At 33.2% G+C, this 25429-nt stretch overlaps 5 protein-coding genes and 1 pseudogene across 7 annotated transcripts; 3 read left to right on the top strand and 3 right to left on the bottom strand.

Moving 5' to 3' along the window:
• Positions 1–147: 147 nt before the first annotated feature.
• LOC111303129 (pentatricopeptide repeat-containing protein At2g33680-like) lies at positions 148–2921 on the bottom strand. Its single transcript, XM_089742112.1, has 2 exons — positions 624–2921; positions 148–542 (listed from the first exon to the last, which is right to left on the bottom strand). The coding sequence occupies exons 1-2, from the start codon at positions 2782–2784 to the stop codon at positions 361–363; spliced, it is 2343 nt and encodes a 780-aa protein (XP_089598238.1). The 5' UTR covers positions 2785–2921; the 3' UTR covers positions 148–360.
• A 1501-nt stretch (positions 2922–4422) lies between these two features.
• On the top strand, positions 4423–7941 carry LOC111302584 (protein NDL2-like). Its single transcript, XM_089742435.1, has 11 exons — positions 4423–4474; positions 4854–4907; positions 5310–5324; positions 5388–5543; positions 5828–5925; positions 6061–6161; positions 6397–6431; positions 6540–6626; positions 6716–6797; positions 6903–6959; positions 7286–7941. Exons 1-10 carry the CDS (start codon positions 4423–4425, stop codon positions 6940–6942), a joined length of 720 nt encoding a protein of 239 aa, XP_089598561.1. The 3' UTR covers positions 6943–6959; positions 7286–7941.
• Positions 7942–9797: 1856 nt separating this feature from the next.
• LOC111303128 (Pyridoxal phosphate phosphatase-related protein) lies at positions 9798–12470 on the top strand. 3 transcript variants are annotated; one of them, XM_022899176.2, is made up of 4 exons: positions 9798–10074; positions 10505–10626; positions 10715–10916; positions 11837–12470. In XM_022899176.2, the coding sequence occupies exons 1-4, from the start codon at positions 9937–9939 to the stop codon at positions 12185–12187; spliced, it is 813 nt and encodes a 270-aa protein (XP_022754911.2). In that variant the 5' UTR covers positions 9798–9936; the 3' UTR covers positions 12188–12470. The 3 variants fall into 3 exon arrangements, with proteins under 3 accessions (XP_022754911.2, XP_089598237.1, XP_089598236.1); XM_089742111.1 differs by having other exon boundaries at positions 9939–10074; positions 10510–10626; XM_089742110.1 differs by having other exon boundaries at positions 9939–10074; positions 10484–10626.
• Positions 12471–13623: 1153 nt separating this feature from the next.
• On the top strand, positions 13624–16251 carry LOC111303126 (mitochondrial carrier protein CoAc2-like). The gene is made up of 7 exons (XM_022899175.2): positions 13624–14038; positions 14582–14667; positions 14754–14961; positions 15115–15241; positions 15339–15523; positions 15610–15732; positions 15810–16251. Exons 1-7 carry the CDS (start codon positions 13880–13882, stop codon positions 15945–15947), a joined length of 1026 nt encoding a protein of 341 aa, XP_022754910.2. The 5' UTR covers positions 13624–13879; the 3' UTR covers positions 15948–16251.
• Positions 16252–17572: 1321 nt separating this feature from the next.
• On the bottom strand, positions 17573–18865 carry LOC111303127 (serine acetyltransferase 5-like; annotated as a pseudogene).
• Positions 18866–19873: 1008 nt separating this feature from the next.
• Positions 19874–23217, bottom strand: LOC111303125 (protein EFFECTOR OF TRANSCRIPTION 2-like). The gene is made up of 3 exons (XM_022899173.2): positions 23098–23217; positions 22572–22907; positions 19874–21751 (listed from the first exon to the last, which is right to left on the bottom strand). Exons 1-3 carry the CDS (start codon positions 23194–23196, stop codon positions 20144–20146), a joined length of 2043 nt encoding a protein of 680 aa, XP_022754908.2. The 5' UTR covers positions 23197–23217; the 3' UTR covers positions 19874–20143.
• Positions 23218–25429: the final 2212 nt, after the last annotated feature.

Genomic DNA, 25429 nt, shown 5'->3' with positions numbered 1-25429 from the left:
AGCCAACGCCATGGATTTAACTGTGAAAGATTATGCGAATTCCCCAAAACCCAATTTTCTGATAGGTGAAAACTACAAACTTTCTCAAAAACATACTGTTTTTTGGGTAGAATTTTTATTTCTCATTTATATTTTTTTGACACGCACTTTACATTCTTTTGTTTTTATCATTTATCATGTCAAGGATATACAAATCGTCTCGGGTTCCAAAAAAAAAAAAGAAAAAAATGGCTATTTGATGTGAGCAGCACCAAGGCCTCATGCCCGAACTTTTGAGCGAAAATCTGCACGAATGATGGTTAATCTGAATTCAAGCCCTTCAATTTTGCTCGAAATCTGAAACAATTCCATGTTCATTCTTCATTTTATCAGCTTCCCCAACTGCATATTGATCTCCTTGATGCTTGGATAAGAATTATCCTGTGGATAGAACAAGTAGGCTCCACCATGGATCTGAAGCCAGCTGCACCCTGGCTGCTTTTTAATTCCTTGATTGCCCATTAATGCTCTAACTTTTTCAACATCATCCCACATACCTCTACCTGCAAACATGTTGGATAATGTCACATAATTATATTCCAGTTCAGGTTCAAGCTCAAAAAGCTTTCTGGCAGCTCTTTTACCAAATTCTACATCACTATGCAGTTTACAAGCCCAAAGAACGGTATCCCATATCATGGCATTTTCGGTTAGATTCATCTCCTCCATAAATCTTTCAACTTCTTCAAATTTACCTGCTCGACACAATATATTGACCATACAAGCACAGTGTTCAATCGCAGGAGTAATCATGTAGACCTTACTCAATGAATCAAAAAACGTTTTTGCTTCTTCAATTAAACCCAATTGACTGCATGCAGAAAGAACACCTATAAATGTAACCTCATCAGGAGCAAAACCTTCATCTAACATAACTTTAAAGGCTTCAATAGCTCTCTTTCCTTGTCCATGCTGAGAGTATGCACATATAATTGTGTTCCATGAGACAGTGTTAGGCAAATCTATGTCCTTAAAAACAGCCTCAGCATCTTCTATGCACCGGCATTTTCCATACATATCAGTAAGTGCACTTGCAACATAGGTATCAGTTAGAAGTCCAGACTTTATTGACACGGAATGGAGTTGCCGGCCGCTTTCCAGCATTCTTAAGTTGCGGCAACCACTAAAACAGCTTGAGAGAGTAAATTCATTGGGCTTAAATCCTGCATGTTGCATCTGATTGAAGCATTTGAGAGCCTTCTCTCCCTGATCAGTTTGAGCATAACTGGCAATGATGACAGTCCAGTTGAAAAGATCTCTTTCATTCAATTCATTAAAAAGTAACTCGGCATCATCCAAGCATCCGTTTTTGGCATACATGTCAATAAGGGATGTTCCAACAAACTTATTACAATTAAGGCCATTTTTTACTATATAGGCATGTACTTGCTTTCCAAAGTCAAAATTTCCCAGTGTGCAATTGAATCTTAAAATGCTAGCGAAAGTGTAACTATTAGGCCTAAAACCTTCTTCAAGCATCTTGCAGAAGATTCTCGGTCCCTGATCATAAGTTGCAGGTTCATGAGGACTAGACAAAAGGGAATTCCATGAAGTTGAATCCCACGAACTCATAGCATTAAACGCTCCCCAACCATTTCGAACAGATTTTATTTTCATATACATGGTGATAAGTGCATTACTTACAAACTTGTCAGATTCAAATCCAAATTTAAGTACACAAGCATGAATGCTTTGACAGTAGCGCAAATCACCCAAATTAGATGCAGTACAAACAATATTAGCAAACGTATAATGATTTGGTCTCACCTCTTTATGTCTCATTAAGCAGAACATCTCAGCTGCTTCTCGACTCTTGCCTTGCCCATCAAAGCAGGTGATCATTGAACTCCAGGCAACCACATTGGTAACCTTGATCGCCTCAAACGCCTTCTTTGCATCCTCACCAACCCCACACTTGGAATACATATCAATAATGCAGCAACCCAGATATTCATCAATATCAAAGCCAACCTTAATTGCAAGAGAATGCATAACCCTGCCTCCTTGCAAATTTCCCAATTGCGCACAACTCTTAAACACAGTCGGTAAGATGAACTTACTGAACTTCAATTCTGTTCCTTTCGTTCCACAAAACAACTTCAAAACCTCTTGGCTATTACCCAAATTTGCATAACCATTAAGAAGAGCACTCCATGACACAACATTCTTCTCCGGCATGCAAAACAATGCTCTTTCTGCGAGTTCCATCTCACCACATTTGACGTAAAGGTCAACAATAGCAGAAGCAACGAATTTATCTGATAAAACCCCAATCTTAATAACTTCTGCATGCAACTGCGCTCCAAAATATAACTCAAGTCCCATAGAACAAGCTTTTAAGGCCGTCACTAAAGTGAAACCATTTAGCCTAACACCATCTTTTTTCATATTACAATAAAAATTCATAGCAGGATAACTATGTCCCTCGGATACTAACCATGAAATGAGCACAGTCCAAGATATAACATTTCTATTTGGCATTTCATCAAGAACCTGACAAGCGCTCCCAAAGCTCCCGCATTTTGTATAAAAATTCAGCAACAAGCTCCACAAAGGCAGGCCATTTTTTACCAGCTGCCCATGAACTGCCTTCCCTAAGTTTAGAGATCCATTTGAAGGAGAATCACGTAGCAGCCCAGAGTACTGGAATGAAGTAGGGTTTCTTGCGGTGAAATGCCACTTTGTTGGGAAGGTTTTCAATTTCAGCACAGGTTCTCTCAACTGAATCGAAACCACACCAAGCATTGCTTTCCATAGTATTCAAAACAATGGTTCATTCTTCAAGCTTTAACATTTATTAAGCGGAACTGAGTCACGCTTGGTTCGTGCGTAGAGAAGCGAGATAACTGTTTCTACCTCCCACTGACGAAGAGACAGCGTACAAGACTTTGCGGTTCTGTTTTTTGGTCCAAAAATATGTCCATGGGCTGGATCTGTGGGTGATCAGGTTGGACCGCCTTTAACCCTAGGCCTCAAATAGTTAGCCCAAATCAGCCTATGGCTCCAGAATTTATTATCAGTAAATAATAATATAAATTAGGATTATACAAGTTAACTGAGTTTTTAAATTTCAAAAATTTAGAGTAAGAAATTTTCATTTTTTTAATAAGAGTTCGTTTTTAATGCTTTATTAATATATTTTTTAATTTTATAAACAAAATTAAAAAATTGATGTGTATAATTAAATTTTTTATTTTTAATTATATTTTAAACATATGTATTATTATATTAATTTCGTTTGTAAAATTTAAAATTTTTATTGATAGTTGAAGAAATTATCTTAAAATTTTTCTTATATGATAATTTTTTTACATTACATTAAATTTAAATAAAAACATGATACTAATTAATTATATTTATTAAAATGATTTTGGTTTGATCAAAATTTTGAAAGATTTTGCATGGATTGTCTATCTGATTTAGTGGGGAGATTCGATTTCTGTTTGTTATTTATTGCTATTATTATTTTTTTTTGAAAAGAATTTCTGTTTGTTAATTAAGTGGTTTGAAAATGGAAAATCTTATGAAAAATAATTAGGCAAGAAGCATGTCACGTGTGCATGTGCATTGTAGCCAGAACAGAAAAAAAGCAAAAAAAAAAAAAAATCACCAATAACAGTGGCCATTTTGGTAAATCCGCATCTTTCGCCGGTTCATAACGGCGTTTGTTTATAAAGTTCAGTTTTTTAAAACTGTACGAATTAATATAATATTAAATTTAAATTTAATTAAAATTTTAAAATTTAAAATTTAATTTAATTTTTTTAATTCAAAATTAATTTAAAATAAAAATTAAATTACTCAAATTCATTTAATTAAATTTGATTAATATATATAAATAAATTTATTTTTTATATTTAATAAAAATTTAATTATTTATGTTTAAATTTAAATTTAAATTTAAAATATTTTATTAATTAAAATAATAAAAATATATTTAAATATAAAAATTTGATTAAATTTATAAATCTTTGAATCAAATATAAAAATATTTAAATTTAATTTAATCGATAAATTAAACATTTAAAATTTAAATAAAACTTAATAATAATTAAATTAAATTTAAATTTTATTTTAATCAATTCAAATTCAAATCTATCGTATTATTTACACTTTTAATCAGAGTCAAAGAAGTAAATCCGTTGGTTTCCCAAAAAGCGTCCGTGGAGCCTCACCGCTGGTTAAAAAAACAGATAGAGAGCGAGAGCGAGAGAACTTTCGAAGGCGAAAGAATCGCTTGATTTATAAGCAATCAAAGCCAGAGTCTTTTATTTCTCCAAGAAGAAGCAGAAGGAAGAAACAAGAAAGTGAAAAGCTGTTGTTTTGAGAAAAAAAGAGGCTTTTCTTTCTTTGTTTAAAGATATCCGAGAAAGAGCCACAGCCATGGCTGAGTCAAAAGATTCCATTCCTCTTGATATAGAAAAGATCTATCTTGGTGAAAGGCTCTACCCCCCCCCCCCCCTTTTTATTTCCATTTTGCATTATGTTCACCTTTTTTCTTTTCATTTCTCGGGGTTTCATTTTATTATTATTATTCTGCACTTTGATTGCTGAATTGAGGATTTTAGTGTTATGAGAAAAGAACCCAATTTTGGTTTTTGTTTGAAAATCGGGGAGTATTGGTTTGATTCGAAATTCAATTGAATTTAATTCTGCAATATTTGGAATTTAACGAAATGAGTATCACTACATTTGCGTATTCCTTGTTTGGTCAAATTTATTTTTATATATTTTTTCATTTATTTTACATATTTGGTAAGCTTTGCGAGTTTCCATTTCTGGTTTCAACTGTCCTTTTCCTTATGTTTATAAAGGAAATGGATTCTTCCCACTATTCATTCCTCGGGATTATTCAACGTTTATTCGCAGTTTATTGAAGAAACCTTGGCTGAACCTTTTTCATTGTTTCATTTTTTTATTATATTAAAATCGTCTAGCTGTAAAGTTACAAATTTTTTTTACGTCAACCCAATGTCAATGTCACCTTTTAGTATGAGAGATTCCATTTTTGCTTTTAGACTGTCATCTCTTTTGAAGAATTTAACAATTGATATCAGGAACCACTTAATTGATTTATCTTCTTTTTTTTTTTTTGCAAAGTTATTTTATTTTACTAAAAGGGTGAGTGCACTTGGGAAGTGCTTTTGATGAATAATTTGATTTAGATAATTTAAGTGTTTCTTTTCTTTTCTTCCTTTTTCCAAGGGTCACATGAAACAAATGATATGTCTTAACTGAAATATATTCTTATTGAACAACTACTCCTGTAGTTAGAGAACATTATGGTAATCAAAGTTTCAAATGTATTTATTCTATGATTGTTTGAAATACTTAACTCTCTCTATGTTGATTGGTATGCATCTTATATCTGTTTATAATCTGTGCTCGTGTAAACATTTGCCAGGAACATTATATAAGAACATGCTGTGGTTCTGTGTATGTTATAGTATATGGGGACCAAGACAAGCCAGCTCTAATTACATATCCTGATTTGGCTTTGAATCGTAAGTATAATGGTGTCAGATACCATAGCCTCTTTCTTTTCTCCCCCAGTTATATAAATTTGTATTTGTTATACTAAATTCAGGAGTATTCTCCTTTTGCTGATTCTTCAATATACAAGCCATTTCATTCGTGGTTTTTTGTTGTTAACTGGAATATGTGTATTCATGTACATTCAAATGTGAGAGAAATTTGTTAGGACATATTTGTTTCTCTTAGTTGGTGTACTTCCACAAATTGGCTTTCTAACAATTACATTTTTCCTTACTTTTATAATTTTCTTCAGATGTCTCTTGTTTCCAAGGGTTGTTCTTTTGTCTAGAAGCGGTCTCCTTGCTTCTCCACAACTTCTGCATTTACCATATTAGTCCTCCTGGGCATGAGGTTCTGTAAATTAGTTGGCATATGCCTATTTGCATTATTTGTGTTGTATATGGACTATTTTATCTCCTGGTAACATACTAAATAAAATACCGGATTCTATTATTCACATAGTTTCCTTTCTGGCACTGTCACAAGAGTTACTTGCAGTTGGGAGCTGCTCGAATTTGTGCAAGTGCTTCTGCACATTGTGTTGAAGACTTAGCTGATCAGATCCTTGAGGTTCTCAACTTTTTTGAGTAATCTTATTGCTAATACTTTTTTACATTATTTTTACGATACTCTTTTTTAGCTGATGCTGCCAACTGACTTAAGATAAAGTCACTTGGCATCTTAGTAGAGAGCTATCTGATTTGTTTGGTGTCAATAGTTTGGTTGAAAAGGGGTTTCTTTTCCCATTAGGAGCTGCAGATGTCTTTGTTAGCAATTTCATAGTTGAGATTTCTGTGTTAACTTCGTTTCTGATGGCATCAGGCTTGGTGCAGTGATTTGCATGGGAGTAACAGCTGGTGCTTACATTCTTACTCTATTTGCTGTAGGTTTTCGTATGAATCCTTTGAGTAGTATTATTTAATGTTTTTGATGTTAATTCATTTGACAAAGCTTTTGCATTGCAGATGAAATACAGAGAACGTGTTCTTGGTTTGATACTTATATCCCCTCTTTGCAGAGCACCCTCTTGGACCGAATGGTTTTGTACCAAGGTTCCTTCCTAAGATTGTTGTTTATAACTAACATCCTTTGTCCACAAATTTCTATTGTATAACTGAAATTACGTCCTTATAATCCGTAGGTGATGTCGAATTAGTTAAATTTTATGGAATGTGTGGACTGGACTGCTTAAAGAGTTTTTGCTTCAACGTTAATTTAGCAAGGTATCCTAGCATTTCCATCCTAGTAATGTATCTTCTAAGTTTCTTTTTATTATATCCTCACTTATTGAATAGGTTGAATGATGAGATTTATATAAATTGTAACAGGAAGTTCGTGGTAATGCAGAAGTTCCTGAGTCGGATGTAGTGCAAGCATGCAGAAGAGTTAGTGTTTAAGCATTTCTTTTTCTTTTTTTTTTTCCTGCATAGTATGTATGCTGGATTTGGATTTTCTTTCTGTTTCTATTCAATCCTTTTAAACAGTGAGTTTTCGTAATTTGACATGACTTATTCCTATGGCATGTTTGTTTACTTAGTTGCTGGATGAGAGACATGGATCAAATGTGATGCTATTTCTTCAAGCAATTAATAGGAACTAAATAGTGTGACTACTTTCGTATAGTCACTTCTTTTGTTTCTATATTACTTGTCTTTATTACATTAAAAAATGAATTTTCAAGTGCTCAAAACTTTGTTTTGCGAACCTGCAGGAGACCTGACCTTACCAGCGGGCTGAAGAGGCTCAGATGTCGTACCTTAATATTTGTTGGGGACAACTCACCTTTTTATTATGAGGCCTTCCACATGACATCCAAGTTGGATAGAAGAGTTAGTGCCTTAGTTGAGGTAAGTAGTACATAGTTTTTTGCGGATCAATGTTGACAGAAGAGCAGCCGCATGCAATGTTGATACCTATGGAATGCTTCTTCATAGGATATGGATTGCATAGGCCTTGCCAGTTGAGTGGTAGCCCGAAGAGCCCGTTAAGTCCATCTTGCATCTCATCGGTGCTTCTTTCTTCAGAAAGCATGGGTTTGAGGCTAAAACCTATAAAGACCCGTGTTGCGCCCGAAGTTTGATGAGAAAGATTGGATTGATTTTTTTTTTTTTTTAAATAAAATTTTTTGTTTCTTTTTTGCCTTTGCAAAAGGAAAATTTACAAGAAGCTTAGAAGCAGATGGGGAGGTGTAGATACAAGGGAGAAACTGAAGGAATATAGCATAGGGAAGGGGTAACATGCATTCATTCTTTTGTAGTCAGTCATAAAGAAGAGTCATTGAACTGTGTATGTAAATTCCGAAGGAGACTGGGATTTATTTTTCGATGATGACGAGCAACCAATAATGGCGATCAACTCCGTTGAATATCGTGATTTGTTTCTCATATTACTGGATCTCTCTCTCATACCGATTTCTATGTTAACTAGATTGTAATTAGTATCACGGTATGAATAATTTTATTTATTTTATGTGTATATACATATAAATTAATATTTTTTAAAAAAATATATTTAAAATTACAAAATTTACAATGCATAACAAATTTTATATTTGACTAACTTATAATAAAAAATAAATTTTTTAAAGAAATATAAGAAAATTTTGACTTGTTTTTAGTTTACACAATTTTTATTTACAATAATATTTATACATCTAAAATTTATATCAAATAAAAATAAATTACATATTTTTTTTTTAAAGAATCAAAACATATATTATCAAATAATGAATTAAATAATAAAAAATATAGACATTTTTTTCTGTAATTTTATTCAAATTATTGTACAATATATAAAAAATATTAAGAGATACATGAAAAATTAATTAATTAAAAAATTAAATTTCATAAGAATAAACTTGCAATAATAATAGAATATATTATGAAAAAATAAAGATGCAAATCTAAAAAATAAATTACAAAAGCAATAGAATTTCAAAAACTTTAAATTGAAAAATAAAAAAATGATATAACACGTTATATTTATAGTTTTAAATTTGTAGAATAACTCTTAGATGATATTTAAGATTGAATATATAATTTTTAAATTGATATTTTAAAAAATTAAAAGGATATAATAAGTGATAAAAGTTAAATAAAATTTCTTGTCTATTTTTTAAATATAAAATTGATAGTTTGAATTGAGATGAATAGAGGTCATATTATTTAGAGATCTAATTTAAAGATTATTTGAATTTTTAATATTTTATGTAAAATTTTAAAAAGGTAATTTTTGTTTGATATATAGTGAGTTTTTAAAAGATTTTAATTGTTATAGTTTTAAAACATGTTGAAAGATTTTTATAATTAAATAATTTATAAAATAAAATTATCTGGTAAAAATTTAAAATTATTTGGATAAAATTCACATTTCTATTTTTTAATTTTAAAAAAGTATCTTTAGATTAATTTGATTTGTAATTATAATTTAAATAATTTTGATTTTTAAATGAATTTAATATTATCCAATTTGTAATTAAAAGAAGATATACTATTTAAAAAAAAAATTATGTCATATGAAGAAATTATCTACATAAACATTTACGTGATAAATCTATGTATTTTTTAATATAATAATATATATGATGATTCTTATACATTTAGCTTGGGGTTGTAGCATATGTAAATGGGAGGTACTTAAGGATTTTAATAGTTCTTATATTTATGTTGTGGTTGTTATTTATCATGCATGTGTAAAACATAAAATTATTTTTTAAAATTTTTGTGTTAAATTTATGTATAATTTTTGTTAAAATTTTAAATTATATTATTTTTATATTTTTATATTATATTTAAAATTATTACATTTATATGTAATTTATTATGAACTTTCATCATTATTTGTTATAATATTTTTTGTAATTAAAATGTTAAAAGTAAGTTTTGAAAAATCCTAAATTCGAAATTTTCAATTTTTTTTCTAATATATGTGATTTAAAAAAAATCAAAATTAGTAATATTTAACCAAAGAAAAGGTAGCATTCAAATTTCGGACGGAGCATATGATTTGAATTAGATTAGCCTTGTTATATATCTTATGCTAAATGTTTAATTTAATATATAATATTTGGATTTTTTCATTTAAAAATATTATTTTTTATTTAATTCAATTTAAAAATAAATGTTTTCGAGTTAGTTGAAAACAGGATTATTTTAAACTAATCCAAAAACATTTAATCCAAATTAAAAAAGTTCCAAATATTATACCTTAAAGTGACCATTTAGCCCATATCTTACGCTTACGATCAGGTCTGTCGTTAGTTACTACCAGCAACCCAACTCGGCGTCCCCACCAGATACCTTCTCCGCAGCACCAAATAATCAACAGATTTTGAGGCGGCAGGTGTCGGAGAGCCGTCTCAAAATGGCGGGAATAGTGGTGGTTTTTGACTTTGACAGGACGATAATAGACGGGGACAGCGACAGTTGGGTGGTGACAGAGATGGGACTCTCCGACCTCTTCCATCGGCTTCGCTCTACCTTGCCTTGGAATTCCCTCATGGTTCGGTGCCTTTGATTTAACTTTCTTTTCAGTTACCATTCCATTTGCTTTTCTTATAGTATTTCTTTTTCCCAATGTTTGGTTGCTGGGAAAATCCGGTTAATCTCTTTACGAAATGGAAATTTCAGCGTCTGAGCGTCGTTTACCATTTTCAAGTTAAAAATAAATATGTTGATTCCTAGGAAAAAATTGGATTACTGGGCCTATGAATCGAATTTTGCCTTCTGTATGCTACTATGTTGCTCCTTTACTATGAAAGTTTAAGGCTTCAAAATTCTGTTTTAGCCTATTACGTTATGTCAAATGGGTTTGATTTGTGATAGTTTATTGATAGCTGCAGTAAAGATTTGTATTTTTGAAAGTATTGCTGGAAAATAATAGGGGCTTTTTCATGTCATGAATTTAATAGATAGGTTAAATCTAATTCTAGGATAGGATGATGGAGGAACTTCATTTCCTAGGGAGAACAGCTGAGGAGATTGCAGAATGCTTGAAACGGACTCCTTTGCATCCAAGAATTGCTGCTGCCATAAAATCTGCCTATGCGCTTGGGTTGTGATCTTTTACAATGTTTTTATGTTTGTTCTTTGTAAAGTTCTTATGTTAATATTGGTTGCATGGTACTGGTACGAAATTTCAGTTGCGACTTGAGGATACTCAGTGATGCAAATCGGTTTTTCATTGAGAAAATCTTGGAACATCATGGTCTGTTGGGTTGCTTTTCGAAGATCTATACAAACCCAAGCTTTGTAGATGAAGAAGCAAGGCTTAGGATCTTCCCTTATCGTGACTCTGCCTTATCTCCACATGGATGTATTCTATGTCCTTCCAATTTGTGCAAGGTAAACAAGATCAGTAATTGAGCATGCATATTTATCAAATTATGTGATGATTTCTCAATCAGTGATTCATTAGTTATGAATTTATGTGAAGCTAGTTAAGAGTGTTGGTTCCACATTTGCATTATGTAGACATAAAGACTTACTTATCTTGATAGCTGGATATATTGATATATGCTGGGGTGGATTAGTCTGCACGGTCCTATTCCCTGGTAAGGTTCTGGATGCTCCTTCCAGTTTGAGCAAAGAGTTAAGGGGATTATATGGATTGCAAGGAAATATGGTCATTCATCCTTGTTTCTAGTGCACCTGAATTTATTAGTCCAATGTGTTTTTTAAAAGGGTTTTTACCATGAAGTTTATGTACTGTCAATCTTCTCCTACATCCTGAAGTAAGCAAAGTGCCAATGTTATTACCTTTGGCATACAGAAAAATCGGATTGATTTGTTTCTTTCAATTCTTGCCATGCATGTTGAATTATAATGGTTTGACATCTAGGTTGTTCAGTGAAATATTTTGCGATTAAGCATAATTAAGTGGTTAATTTTTGCCACATCATCATCAGTCATCACAAGATATACATTCCTTAGAATTGATTTAGTTAATGCGCACTATAACCCAGTCCTCACCAACAAAAGGTAAAGAATAATCCTCAAATAATTGAAAAGTGGACAGAATATTGAAAGTTACAAACTTTGTTACAATGTTACAGAATAGCTCAATAGAAATTACAGTTTGGTTGCTTATTTTTACTGGTTGATATATGCTTCAATTCCTTCCAGGACCTAAAAGTTTGGTGATTTAATCATCACTATATGTTTGTATCCCAGAATTATATTCCTTGTGTTGCTGTCAGATAGTTTCTTTTGAGTGTTGATTCCTCATCTTCAAGTACAGTTTTAAATGTGGTTTCTATTTGTAGGGTCTAGTACTTGACCTTATCTATGGTTCTGCTCCTGAAGGAGAAAGGCGCACTTTTATCTACCTGGGAGATGGGAGAGGTGATTACTGCCCAACTTTGAAGCTTCAAGACAGTGATTATGTGATGCCAAGGAAGGATTATCCTTTATGGGACCGTATTTCCAGTGACCCAGCCCTTGTCAAAGCAGAAGTTCATGAATGGAGCACCGGTGAAGAGCTTGAGAAGATCTTGCTCCACCTTATTGACACAATCTCCACAGAACAAAGCATCAGTGGCAGCAATTCTTCTTCTCAATCAAACTCATCTGATTGCAAGCTCCACATGTCAGTGTCTTCACCTGAAGCATTTTAAGTCAAAACCAGATACCATTAACAGTGGTGGGCGTTCTCGTATTGCTTTCTAATCTACTATCAGCTCAAGCAACAATTGACAAATGTAGAATTTTTCTTTCTCTTTGGGAATCTGATCTGATTATGTCATTAGATCCGGCCCACATGATTTAGGAATCTGATCTGATTCAGTTTTTATCCTTATTTCTGAATTCTGATAATCTATTTGTAACTCATGAGGAGAATAGGAGAAGAGATTATGGATGCTAATTTGATAATTCGAAGATGTTATCTTTTAAAATTAATTATATGAATTAATTGAGTTAAATTTTAAATTTAAAAATATTTTTTCAAACACGATTCTCATGTAATTTAGTTAAAAGCAGCTTTTCTGCCCGCATTCGTTCGCGTTTTCATTTCTTCATGCATAGCTTAATACTATTTACTATTTCCTCTTGCTCTCATCTCTACCCGTTGAGAAACTTCCAATCCCACTTCTAGCTTCAGTGTCTTTCCTCCACCTATTGGCCTTCAACTTCTCTGACTTGAAGAATTCGATTATTCAAAGAACCACAGTAGATGCAGGGTGCAGGACCCACCTATGAATGGTTTGAGTTTTCTATTTATGTTACTGCCAAACCTACAACTAAATTTTGTTAGGACAGAGTATAAGATAGAATTCAGTACTAGTACTTTTATATATTATTATTATTATTATTATTATGCTGATAAGAAGAAAAACTGCATTTAATATTTATTACCTCATGAATCCTTGGCTGTAAGTTATTTTAATAAATATATGCCTATTTGCATGGATGATAAAAATGGTTATTAAGAATAATATTGATAATGAGATTAATTATTGCAATGATAAGATTAGATATTATTATGATGAGATTAAAATTGATTATGAAATAATATATATAAATGCAAATATAATGATAACTGTAGTGAGATCGAATATGTGCACTGCCTCATTAATTGGAAAAATACCTTTTATTTCAATTTTACACTATTAGTTGATTGAACCCTTTTCCAAATAAAAATTAAAAAAGTAATGTAGTCGAAAGCCCTCAGCTGCATTGATGGTGTTATCCAAATACACTTCCCAATGCAATTAAAAATCAAAATGACATTAAATTCCATGCACGTCCAAGTGAACCACACTAGATAGAACAAAATTAGGAGAAAGGGCCAAACCGCCAACAGTAGTCAACGTTTTAAATTATCATTCCACACTCACCACCACTGGCCAGTGGCCACCAAAGCAAGCAACTTGGAACCAATGGGCAACGGGAAACGGCAAAGATAATTATAATAATAAAAAAGAACTACTCTTCAAAGTATAAAGAAAAGTTAGATTGAACGGCCAAGATTACAAGATTCTTAACGAACACAGGCAATAAAGCCGCTATCATTCCTGAATAAAATAGAACTGAAGGCAGTTCCACGAAACTCGTGAGCCAATTACCTACCCTTTTCTTGCACAACAGGGAATCTACCGAGGAGGGAAGGCGTGTACTCGTCTGACTTGTCAGTTGTCCAAAACATATAAAAACCACAATTTTCCGACCGAATTCTGACCCCAACAAACAGAAACGTTTCTATTCTTTTCTTTTCTTCTTTCTTTCCCTTCCCTCCTATACTGTTCTTTTAATAACTAATCCTTTTTCTCTCTTCTTCTCTGTATCTGGGGCTTCAAGGCGTAGTAAAAATGGCAAAGAAGGGAGAGGAAAGAGAGATGGGTACGTTTTTTGATGGGATCATAGAATCCATGCCTTTGTTTGCAAAGGAGTTGGTTGCTGGAGGTGTTGCCGGGGGCCTTGCAAAGACCGTTGTTGCTCCACTTGAGCGTGTCAAGATTTTGTTTCAGGTAAAGTTGGTTTTTTTTTTTTTCGGTGTTTGACACTTTGTTTTGATTTCTTGGTTTGTTGCTTTATTTTCTGTCTCTTTGCTATTGTCATGGTTGGATTCTTGGATATGATTTTGGTTTTTATTTTATTTTATTTTTTAATGGGTTTGCATCCATAGTTGATTTTGGAGCTTAAAATGAATTGTTTTGACCGTAGCTGAGCTTAGAATGACTTATCTGTTAATGCAATGAAGTTTTATATGGGTTTTAAGATTGTTTATCTTTGCGCAAAAATGGGGTCTTTCTGATTTTCTTGGACATCAATTGCTGATGATGATTAGGAGATTTAACATGTCAAACCCCACCAATGTTGATATTTTGATCTTTCCCAATGTTTTGGGAATGCCTTCCGCAATCTTGGAATAACAAACTGATATCCTCACAAATAATTTGTTAATGAAAGAATGTAGCTTTCAGTATTGCCCCTCCAGCTGCTAATGGCTTGCAACATGTGAAGATTCACCTTGCATTAGCAGATGGAACTAATTCAGTATTCTGTTTCAGACTAGAAGAGCAGAATTTCACAGCATAGGCCTCGTTGGATCCTTCAAGAAGATTGCAAAGACAGAAGGCATCATGGGTTTCTACAGGTGGATGTCCAATTCATTATCCTTTACATGAATGTTGTTCCGAAAGTTATCTTCAATTGCTTACTTAGTTTATGGGATTTCTATAGAGGAAATGGTGCTAGTGTCGCTCGAATTGTCCCCTATGCAGCACTTCATTATATGGCTTACGAACAGTACCGTAGATGGATCATCAATAGTTTTCCTGACATCGGAAGAGGCCCTGTACTTGATCTTGTGGCTGGATCGTTTGCTGGAGGAACTGCTGTTCTTTTTACTTACCCTCTTGATTTGGTTAGGACTAAATTAGCTTATCAGGTAAAATAGTTGAATATAAAGCTGGAGGCTCTGAGGAGGCGCTGGCAAATTTTGCTGGAGTGCCAGGGCAGTCAGCACTGACATTCACTGGTTTTGGCTCATTCCCTCTGAGCTCTTTCTGTTTTTCTGATCTAGTTACATTTGCTAGTGCAGGTTGTTGCTCCACCAAAGATTAATATGAAAGGAGTAGTTAATACAGAACAAATTTATAGTGGAATTCTTGATTGTTTCTCAAAGACTTACAAAGGGTCAGGGCTCAGAGGACTCTATCGTGGTGTGGGTACGAATATCAAAACTAATCATGCTGCTGTTAACTTGTGTTTTGGTGGTTTCTTTGTTGTGGGATTTTCCTATTAATATGTGAGAATTTTTTTCAGCTCCATCACTTTATGGAATCTTCCCATATGCTGGTTTGAAGTTTTACTTCTATGAGGAGATGAAATGCCACGTCCCTGATGAGCAGAAGAAAAATATAATGGTGAATCTAGTATGTGGATCTGTAGCTGGTCTGTTGGGCCAAACTTTCACATATCCTCTTGATGTTGTGAGGAGGCAAATGCAGGTATTTTATTCCCTGGATCCAATCCTTCAATTGATAAGTGATCAAGCCAGGAATTTCAATGTAACGAATGAGAATTGTCTTGTTAGGTCCAAAGGCTCTTGGCGTCCAACAGTTCTGCATTGAAAGGAACAATGGAAACGCTTGTTATGATTGCTAAAAATAAAGGCTGGAAGCAATTATTTTCAGGGCTGAGCATCAACTACCTGAAGGTAGGAAAAACTCCCTTCCCATTTGCGTGCTTATTATCAATCATTCTTGTTAAATTAGTCTTTTGTGCCAACTCCAGGTTGTACCATCCGTGGCGATTGGTTTTACAGTCTATGACATCATGAAATCAAGCCTGAGAGTTCCATCCCACGATGAAGCTGTGATAGAAGTAGTAACAAATAAAAGAAATACCCAAACATCATCTCTCCACTCATAATAAGGAGTAATATTAATCTCATATATTCTTATATTGGCCATCAAGGAGCTTTGTTTCACCTTTAAAATTCTTACGATGAAACTGACCAAGTCAGGCCATCTAACCTGTACAGTCCATTCTTTTAAGCTGTAAAGTAGGACTTCTATAGGTTCCATTTTCCCACCAAATAAATTTTGTAAGAGGTGGAGCTTACATATTGATCTGAGGGATGATACAGATGGTGAGTAGTCCAAGATTAGATTCATCAGCAATGTACATAATTGGAGGGTATTAATCCATTAAAGAATTTGACTGCTTTTCTCTATCTTCTACTGAGAAATTAATATCAGCGCCCTGTTCATGTCTAAGTTTATTGAAGCAAATGTCACATATGGTACTAGCCACTTTGGGTTCAACATGCATTCATTTATGACCAGTTACGGTAATACTGAGGACCTAGGTTTTGATGGAAAAGGCTGATGGAATTTCCCGTGTTTTGAAGGGACACCAGAGACGCCATTGTTTTGAACTTGCAGGGCCAGACGATGGCGTTTCCGAGTTTCGCATGTTTATAAACTTACCAAACAAATGTACGACCTAAACGACAGCGTTTCTCTCAATACCAGTTTATTGTTGCTACTTGAAGTTACCGATGTTAGTCTTATCCAAACGAGATGTAAACCTAACTTTTCATCTAATGGGAATGGGATGAGTTTTAAATTATATCGCAGATAAATATAATTTTAAAATTATTGTGGAGTACGAGAATGGTAATAAGTAATATAATATAATACTTACTTTTAATTCTACCTTATATATATATTTAAATATATATTTAGTAAATAAATTTTTTATTTAATAATATAAAATTTTATTTTAGATTAATTAAATTTAATACATTTTATTTAAAAAATATATTTATAAAAGAATTATATAAATCTACAAAATAAAAAAAATAAAAAAATTATTTTTTTATTTTTTTTTATAGAGTTATGGATACAATTCTCTTTACCTACTAAATTTATGTCGGAACAAAGATGAAAATAAATTTAAAATATTCATGTGGAAGTATAATCTTCATTTTTTTGGGGTCATTAGTAGAATTATAATTTGAACGAAATCAAATTGATAGTACTTCTTTTTATCCATGACATAGAGGATAAAAATATTGAGATTCGAAATTCCACCTAATATCTCTTCTTAAATTGAAGTAAAATCGGAAGCACTTGATAGTATTGCCTGCCATGACAAGATATGTCTCTTGTCAAAATATTTGATAGCACAAAAGTTAACAACCAATCAGCCAAATGCCATTCTGTTTCAGTGCTTCAACTGGCTATTTGGGATTCAAATATCTACCCTCCGATGCACCATGGTTGGACAAAAGAAATGGTAATCAACTCAAAACTAGACTAACGAGGGAGCAAAAATTTGTACAGTCTTAATCGTACTCTCATCCAAATTTCCAGTTGATGTACTACCCCTTATAAAACAAATTTCATTCAAAGAATCTTGTTTTGTTCTGCCACACAATGGATCAGAGGGTTAAGTCAGGTTGGATAGAAACAGGTAGTAGTAAAAAGATATTGCAATCACCAACCGGCATATCTCATTGCATAATCACAAAGGAAGTCAAGGCCTCTCTGTATGATCGAAGCTTAAAGTAAAAAGACAGAAGCAGACTGCACTTTTTAACAGCTTCAAACACCATAGCATGCGCAACAGCAGAGGTTTCAAGTATACGTATTACCAATAACAATTAACAAAACTGAAACTGGGTGATCAAATGATATAATCTGAGCACTCAGAGATGAACGAAGTGTGATCCTTGGTCTCTCCAGGGCATTCCTCATGCCTTGAGGGTTTTTCCTTCCCTCCTACGAGCCTTGCAGGGTTCCCTACAGCTGTGGTCCGTGGAGGCACATCAATCAGCACCACAGACCCTGCCCCAATCTTTGCTCTATCCCCAGTCTTCACATTTCCTAATATGGTGACACCAGCCCCGATCAACACTCCATCTCCATTCTTCGGATGCCGATCCCCACATGCCTTCCCAGTCCCACCAAGTGTAACATGATGCAAAATCGACACATTGTTACCAATAACCGCGGTTTCACCAATCACCACACCAGTGGCATGATCAAACAAAGTCCCTTTCTCAATCTTCGCCGCAGGATGTATATCAAGCATCAACAGCAAAAGCATCAGAGATTCGAGAGTGTAATGCCATTGCTAGCGGCTTGCGTGACTGAGCCCACAAATTGTGAGTTACCCGATGAGCCTATAATAACAAAATCCCAAATATTATGAATTTTTTTTTCCATTTTCCCCCCAATTTTCTACTCTATCAACAAAAATCAGTGCTTTACTCAAATTCTTTAACGATACTTTTTACAACATTCAATTAATCAGAGGGAATTAAGAAAATGTATTTACCTGGCAATCCAACAATCTTTATAATTGAGTAGGCAATGAGAGAATGACACGCAAGCAGGATCCCTTAAGCTAGCGCAAGGAGATCGGTGACGGCGGCCGCTCGAAGCGAGGGGTCGGAGGGAATAGTATTCAGAAAAAGATCGTAGAGAAGCGTAGACAGCAGCGTGGAGGAGCAGAGCTTGTTGCCGAGATGGAATGAGAGCGAGTGCTTCAGAGAGGAGTGAGAAAGGATCGTCGAGTAGAGGTAGCTAGCTAGAGCCGGCTCCGACGGCGTCGCTGCGTGCCTCGGCTTTTATCTGTGCCCACACCCACGCCTCGTCTTCCTCCACGGGTGCTTCCATCGCTTGAGAAGGCGGTGGAGAAGGGGTCTGGGAAGGGTACCTTATTTCTCCAGCAGGCATTTTTGCGGTAGTGGCGTACGTTTGCCAAGTTCTCGATGATTTGGAAATGCAGGATAGAAGGGCCGAGTTTTTACGGTGATGACATGGTATAAAAAAATTGCTTTTGGGAGTCGCTTAAGTTTGCATGTAAGATTTTTCTGGGCATTCACGGAGGTGACACGTGGAAGATTTGCCTCAACCGAGGAAAAACTTGCATGCTTCTTACGTGAAGTATATGAAATTTTTTATAAAAAATAATAAAATTATTAAAATATTTTATTACAAATATTAATTTTTTAAATATTTTTATATAGATATTTTTAATAAAAAATTTGATATAATTTTTATTATTAAATAAACACAGATCAAATTTAAATTATAAATTATATTTTTAATTTTTTATACATTATTAATTTTCATTTTATCAATTTATAAGTTTAAATTTTTTTATTAAATCATTTTAAAATTTTTTTATAAATTTCATATAAATAATTTCATTTAAATTTTATTTTACTTGAGAAATATCCGTATCTTCCATAATTTTTTTTGGGTAAGAACAATGAAAGAATAGTTGTTACTTATATGTTAAATTAAATTATAACTATTACTTATAATTTTTTTAATTTCAACACCTATTATTTTTTTATTCTAAAAATAATATATAAAGAAGATATTAATTGAATTAGTAAAAATTGAATACTTTATTTATAAGATATAAATTTAATTCTTGCTATCATAATCTCAACAATCTATAAATCCAATATAAATTTTACTAAAAATCTATAATTTGTCATATACTTTGATCTCAAAATGAAATAGACCTAAAATGAAATAAACTTTCCTCTTCTAAACTTTTCTAAACTTTTATGTAAAAAAAAATTTAAATAAAATGAATTTGGTTGCATATGTTAAAGAGTAAACTATCAAATAGATTTGATATTTCTTCAAGGGCTACTGAATTAAATAAATTCAAGTGTCCCTTTTCCCTTTTATTTGATTAAAGAAATTTAGGGGATGCACACATCTTTATCCAATGTAATAGTATCTTCATTTTGGAACTGCATCTGCTCAAACTGAGGCAGCCCCATAAACATGGAGATTGTAATTTGTACAGAAAAACAAAGGTGAGAATCACACTTAACAACAGACCTTCTATAGAGTAAATATATGTTCATGAGCTATAGGCTTAGCTTCTGAGGAAAACAACATCATACAACATCTTCATAAGACATGTAAAGCGACAACATGATTTAACAACACACACATTAATAGATTATAATGTATTTACAAAATACTTAAAAAACTCTTTGGTTCCAAAACAGAAGAAATTAATGGCGAGTACTCTCCATCCAGTGCTGCTCAGGCCAACTCCCACAAATTTCTCTGCTTTGCCTTGACCAATTAGTGCTGCCAACACCTTCCATTTCCCTTAACTGTCCTCTGGCAGAAAGAACCATTGCGGGTAGGTGCTCCACAAATGGATGTACTACAACCGCCGTAATATGAGTATGGTGAACTAAAATTACTACTACTACTACTATCACCATAATTCAAGTGCTGAAAACATCTCCCATTTCCCTTGACTGTCCTCTGGCAGAAAGAACCATTGCGGGTAGGTGCTCCACAAGTGGATGTACTACAACCGCCATAATTTAAGTACTGTGAACTAAAATTACTACTACTACTACTACTACCACCATAATTCAAGTGCTGAAAACATCTCCCATTTCCCATAACCGTCCTCTGGCAGGAAGAACCATTGTGGGTTGGTGCTCCACAAATGGATGAACTACTACCACCATGATTTGAGTACCGTGCACTAGAATTACTACTACTACTACGACCACCATAATCCAAGTGCTGCTCACATCTGTCATTTCCCTTAACTGTCCTTTGGCAGAAAGAGCCATTACATGTGGTTGCTCCACAAATGGATTTGCTACTACTGCTGCTACCATAATTCCAATTATGTGGATTGAATCTTGAACCCGTGTCAGAAACATCCAATATGCTCTTTCTATCTAATCCAGAAAAGAGACTAGTAACCCTCATCCCTTTATGATCCTCACACCTGACTCTTCCTCTACCAGGTTGTTTTGTGCAGAAATATCCATCACCTAATTCCACCCCACATATAGTATCATAGCCCTTACTGAAAACAGGCCTTTGTGGGGCAACTCCAGTTTCCACTTTTCCAGGTATAAACAATTCAGAGGATCTCTTGTAAAAACCTGAATCTTCATCAGAATCTGAATCGAAAACCACATATGGCACTCTCTTGGAATTGGAGCTACAAATTTTCCTCCCCTTATGCAAATCACACCTCTGTCTCCCCGAAACTGGCTGCCTTCTACAAAGAGAGCCATCATCCATGGCAACTCCACAAATAGGACTGCACTGCTCAATTTCAGGATTGCCCCCTGCCAATAAAGGCACTAGACCAAAGCTGGGAGTCTCTGCTCCATGAACATTGAAATCTCCATTATCAAGAACAACATGTTCCGTGTATGCCTTTTGCAGTTGTGATTTCTCACTTGTACTCAACCTCATAGAGGATCCCTTAGTTTCCTTGCCCTTATGTTCAGCACACATTTTTCTTCCTTCAACTGGTGGCTTTCTACAAATGGAATCATCCCCTAAAAGCAGCCCACAAGTGATAGTGTCATTCTCATTGGAGCCACCATGATCCAAAACTAACCTAGGTTGTGATCTGCTGAACTTGAAAACTGGCGACAAAAAGTTGTAGCTCTCTCCATCAGCATATTTGCTGAATTGATTGTCATGTGAAAGCAGCTTGCTTGCTTTGATTTTGATGCCTAATTGCTTTTGAAGGAAGGGCGGATGCTTTCTAGAGAAAATGGCTTGTGTGGTACAATTGGATGCACATTTATCATGTTTCTCAAGGATATCATCATGGCGGCGTGGACCATTAGAAACTTTATTCCATGCATAATTATAGGTTTTGAGACGCCAGGCTTCCATTCTCTGAGAATCTGCCGTACTTTTCATCTACTTATTTAATAGGGGAAAGGAAAAGAATATTAAAATTTTGAAAATTAGAAAGCAAAATTTGAATGCAGGCATTCTTCTGTCTATGAGTACGGGAAGACACTATAAAGTACAGACCATCAATCCAGCATCATTTACATGCTATGCTGTGTGTATGTGGGTGAACATGTAATAAGAAAATTGATTATGAGTGTACTTTCACAGTTATTTAGCTTTCAAAAAGCCATCTCATCCAGTTCAGAGTCCAGAAGTAATTCAATGAGTACTTATTTAAGTCCTTTTCCATAACCATCTGTAAATCATATACGACTAACAGCTTATAACAGTATTAAGAAGAACATATAAACACTACTTCACAACTTGCAAAATTGACCGTAACAAGTTGCATATATATACTTTTACTGTTCTTTGGTACTAGTTTCTTCATTAATTCTTACTTATTTCACCCTCCTAAGCATTGATATTCACAGAATTAATTGCCTGAATATTGCAACTCTCAATTATAGGCTGTTGTAGCATAATCAGAAACGGTAGAAAAACTTCGAAAACACGGATTGTTAACAATTCAAAGGAACGCAAACTAGAAGATCAATGAAATGTCACCAGAACAAATATCTCATTCATTATATATGAACTTACCATTGTTTTTTACTACTAAAAGTATACTCCAGGAAAAAAATAACAAAAGTTTATAGCCTCCAATGCTTAGAACTTTTATTCCAATTTTTATATTTCAAACTTATCAAATAGTTACCATTGAAGACTCATAGGATACCAAGCACGTTGAAGTTAGCAAAAACTGAAAAGAAAATATACTCACAGGAGCCCATCTGTACGCAATCGAAAAGCCTCTTGAAAACATGTCTTCAAAGAATCCACTTGCTTTTTCTCCAGAGCCACCGCTACCCAAATGATCACCTGTACGGCCATATTGTTGGAGTCTTCTCCTGACATTGTCACCTACCCCAAGATAAACCACCACAACATTGTTCGGATCAAGCTTGCCACGATTGTCCCTGCTCGCGGAGCAATGACAGTAAATAGCAAGCTCATAGATTCCTGGCTCTGAACTTCTGGGAAGATTTTCACCTCTGTATCTGGCCACTCCTTCTTTTCCCACTGAATAGTTTTTCCAATCATCAGGCCCTATAAGAACCTGAACACATGAAAACACAAAAGACCCATAAGAGATCAAGGATTACAATCAAGTATAAACTGGATAAAAATATTGATTAGCAATAATTAACTGAAAAAGGAAGCTTGGTAAGATCAGTAGTTTGTGTATTATTAAATGCTAATTTAGAGGTAAACAAGGGGGACAAGAGATTTTGGAGTTTGAAGGGAACCTTCCATTTGGAGAACAGGGAGCCGTCCTTGGTCCGGTGGTGATCTTCTCGCTTCGATCGGGTGTCTACAGCTGCCAATATAGCCTCTGCCATTGGCATTGGATCTACCTCCTACTGGATAACGACCGTAGTCTTGCTTGCTCCACTTTATAACGGGCGTGTTCGTTAGTAAAAGACCAAATTGCCTTTTCCTTCTTGTCGAAGCTTCTAAAACATTTGAACCCTCGAAATTTACCCTTAACTAAAATTACCTTAGGTAGTTTATTGTATTAGGTAAGTATTTACGATTTAATGTGATGATGATTTTGAAGAGTTATCATATAATTATTTTAGAGAATAATTTAAATTTTATATAAAAGGATATAAAATTTTTATTATCAAGATAAAGTCATATGTAAAATTAATGATAGTTATTTTTATTCATTTAATATGTAATTTAAAATTTATTATATTTTAAAATTATAATTATTTTATATTATAAAATTTTTTATTTTTAAATTAATATTTATTATAATAAATTTAAAATAATTTATGTATTTTTTAATTTTAAATAGTTATATAATATTTTTATTTTTCTTTTATTATGAATTTAATAGGTTAGTTTTATTTTCTAATTCAAAAATTTTTACATAAATTATATTATAAAATTAATTTACTTATCGATAAATATATTTATTAATTTAATAATTTAATAATATTTTGTTTTAAAATAAATATTATTAATATTTTATAAATTATTATCTTTAAATAACCTTAAAATTATTAATTTGTATAACTATTATAATATGTATAATTATTTTTATATTTTTAAATAAAATAATATTTAATTTTTAATAATATCAAATATAATAATATTTAATTTCTAAAAATTAATCATTGTTAAAAAAATAAAATAATTTTAAATTACGAGTGTTAAGATTAACTTAATAGTAAGATTAGTTCAAAATTACATTACTATAATAAATTTACAAAAATACCAAAAGCTACTTTAATGGAAATTTTTTTTTTTAATTCCCATAAATTCCGAAACTTAAAAGACCAATCCAATTAAGAATTTAAGCCCCCAAACTTGTTAAAATTTAAAGATGATTTCCTTATCATGCTGTTTACATATAACAGCTAAATATTTTTTTTACCCATGAATATGAATTCTGATGGTATACATGCTAACTGAGATTTCCACAAAATTGGATTCTTTTCTTTTCCCCATGGCTTGCCAAACTCAAAGTTAAATAATAATTTAGTGTATTATAATCAGACTCAGAATCCATCTTAGTTTGGCAAAATGCTAAGATGAGAAAACTATTTAACATATTTTGCTCTCAGCCAAATTGGAATCTTAGACTAGAAGGGAAAAGAGAAAAGGCATCTTCACCATGGTTTTCTTTTTCTTTTTTTTGTGGGTTGCAGATAAGAAAACATAAAGCTTTATATTTATCTGTGATTGTGACATTCAGTTGTCTTTATATCCATTCATTGCCAAAGCTGTGACCTCAAAAGTTTTCATCTTTGTTACTAACTCTTGTCGTTTTCTTTGCCATATGTATCATCAAAGTTTGCTTTTCTTTCTAGAGTGAATTCTCATACTTTGGTGAATGTATATATGAAATATATTTGGATGGTTTTGTTGGAAATATCTCAATTCTTGAAGTGGATAACCATCAACCAAGTGTATTATATGCATAAAAAACATTAGGGAATATCTTAAAGTTTCTTTCATTATTTGTATCTTTAGTAAAGTTAGTCATTGCTGTCTAGATAGCCAACTTTAGATCCCACTTCCACAAAGAATTATTTTGGGATTTAAATCCAACCCATCTTTCAAAAATTTTTTTATATTTAATATTATCAAAATTTAAATCCTAATCATTGAAATTAAGAGTTCAACATTATTTACGTCGTCTTAATTTATTTTTGGTTTTTTTCGTTGTTTATAGTAGGATATACAAACAATAAAGTTTTTTTTACAGCAGTGCTTAAGATAAATTATTTTCAGCAAAAATAAAGAGTGATGTGATTTCCCATTATTTATATTGAATTTAGCCCCCCTTTTTCTTTTCCTTTCCTTCAATGTGCAGATTTCTAGTTGACTGATCTTCTTCATTTTCTACAGAATTCAAATCCGCTCAAGGAGAGGGAGCCCGCCATAAGCTGAAGTTTTGTTGGCCAGAAATTGACATTTCCCTTGAAGAAAATGTGAGCAGTTGTATTCAAATGACAGCAAGCTCATAATTAATGTTACCTCTGCCATCCCATGCCCTACCACAAAGCTCTTTGTCTTCATTTGTCAAGTGTGTAGACCTTTAGGGCTCATATATTTTGTCCTACCACA

Source organism: Durio zibethinus, chromosome 13 (genome assembly GCF_047325235.1).
Source record: "Durio zibethinus cultivar Kanyao isolate XHJ-2024 chromosome 13, ASM4732523v1, whole genome shotgun sequence".
Classification (NCBI taxonomy): domain Eukaryota; kingdom Viridiplantae; phylum Streptophyta; class Magnoliopsida; order Malvales; family Malvaceae; genus Durio; species Durio zibethinus.
This window is presented reverse-complemented; position numbering and strand designations above follow the sequence as displayed.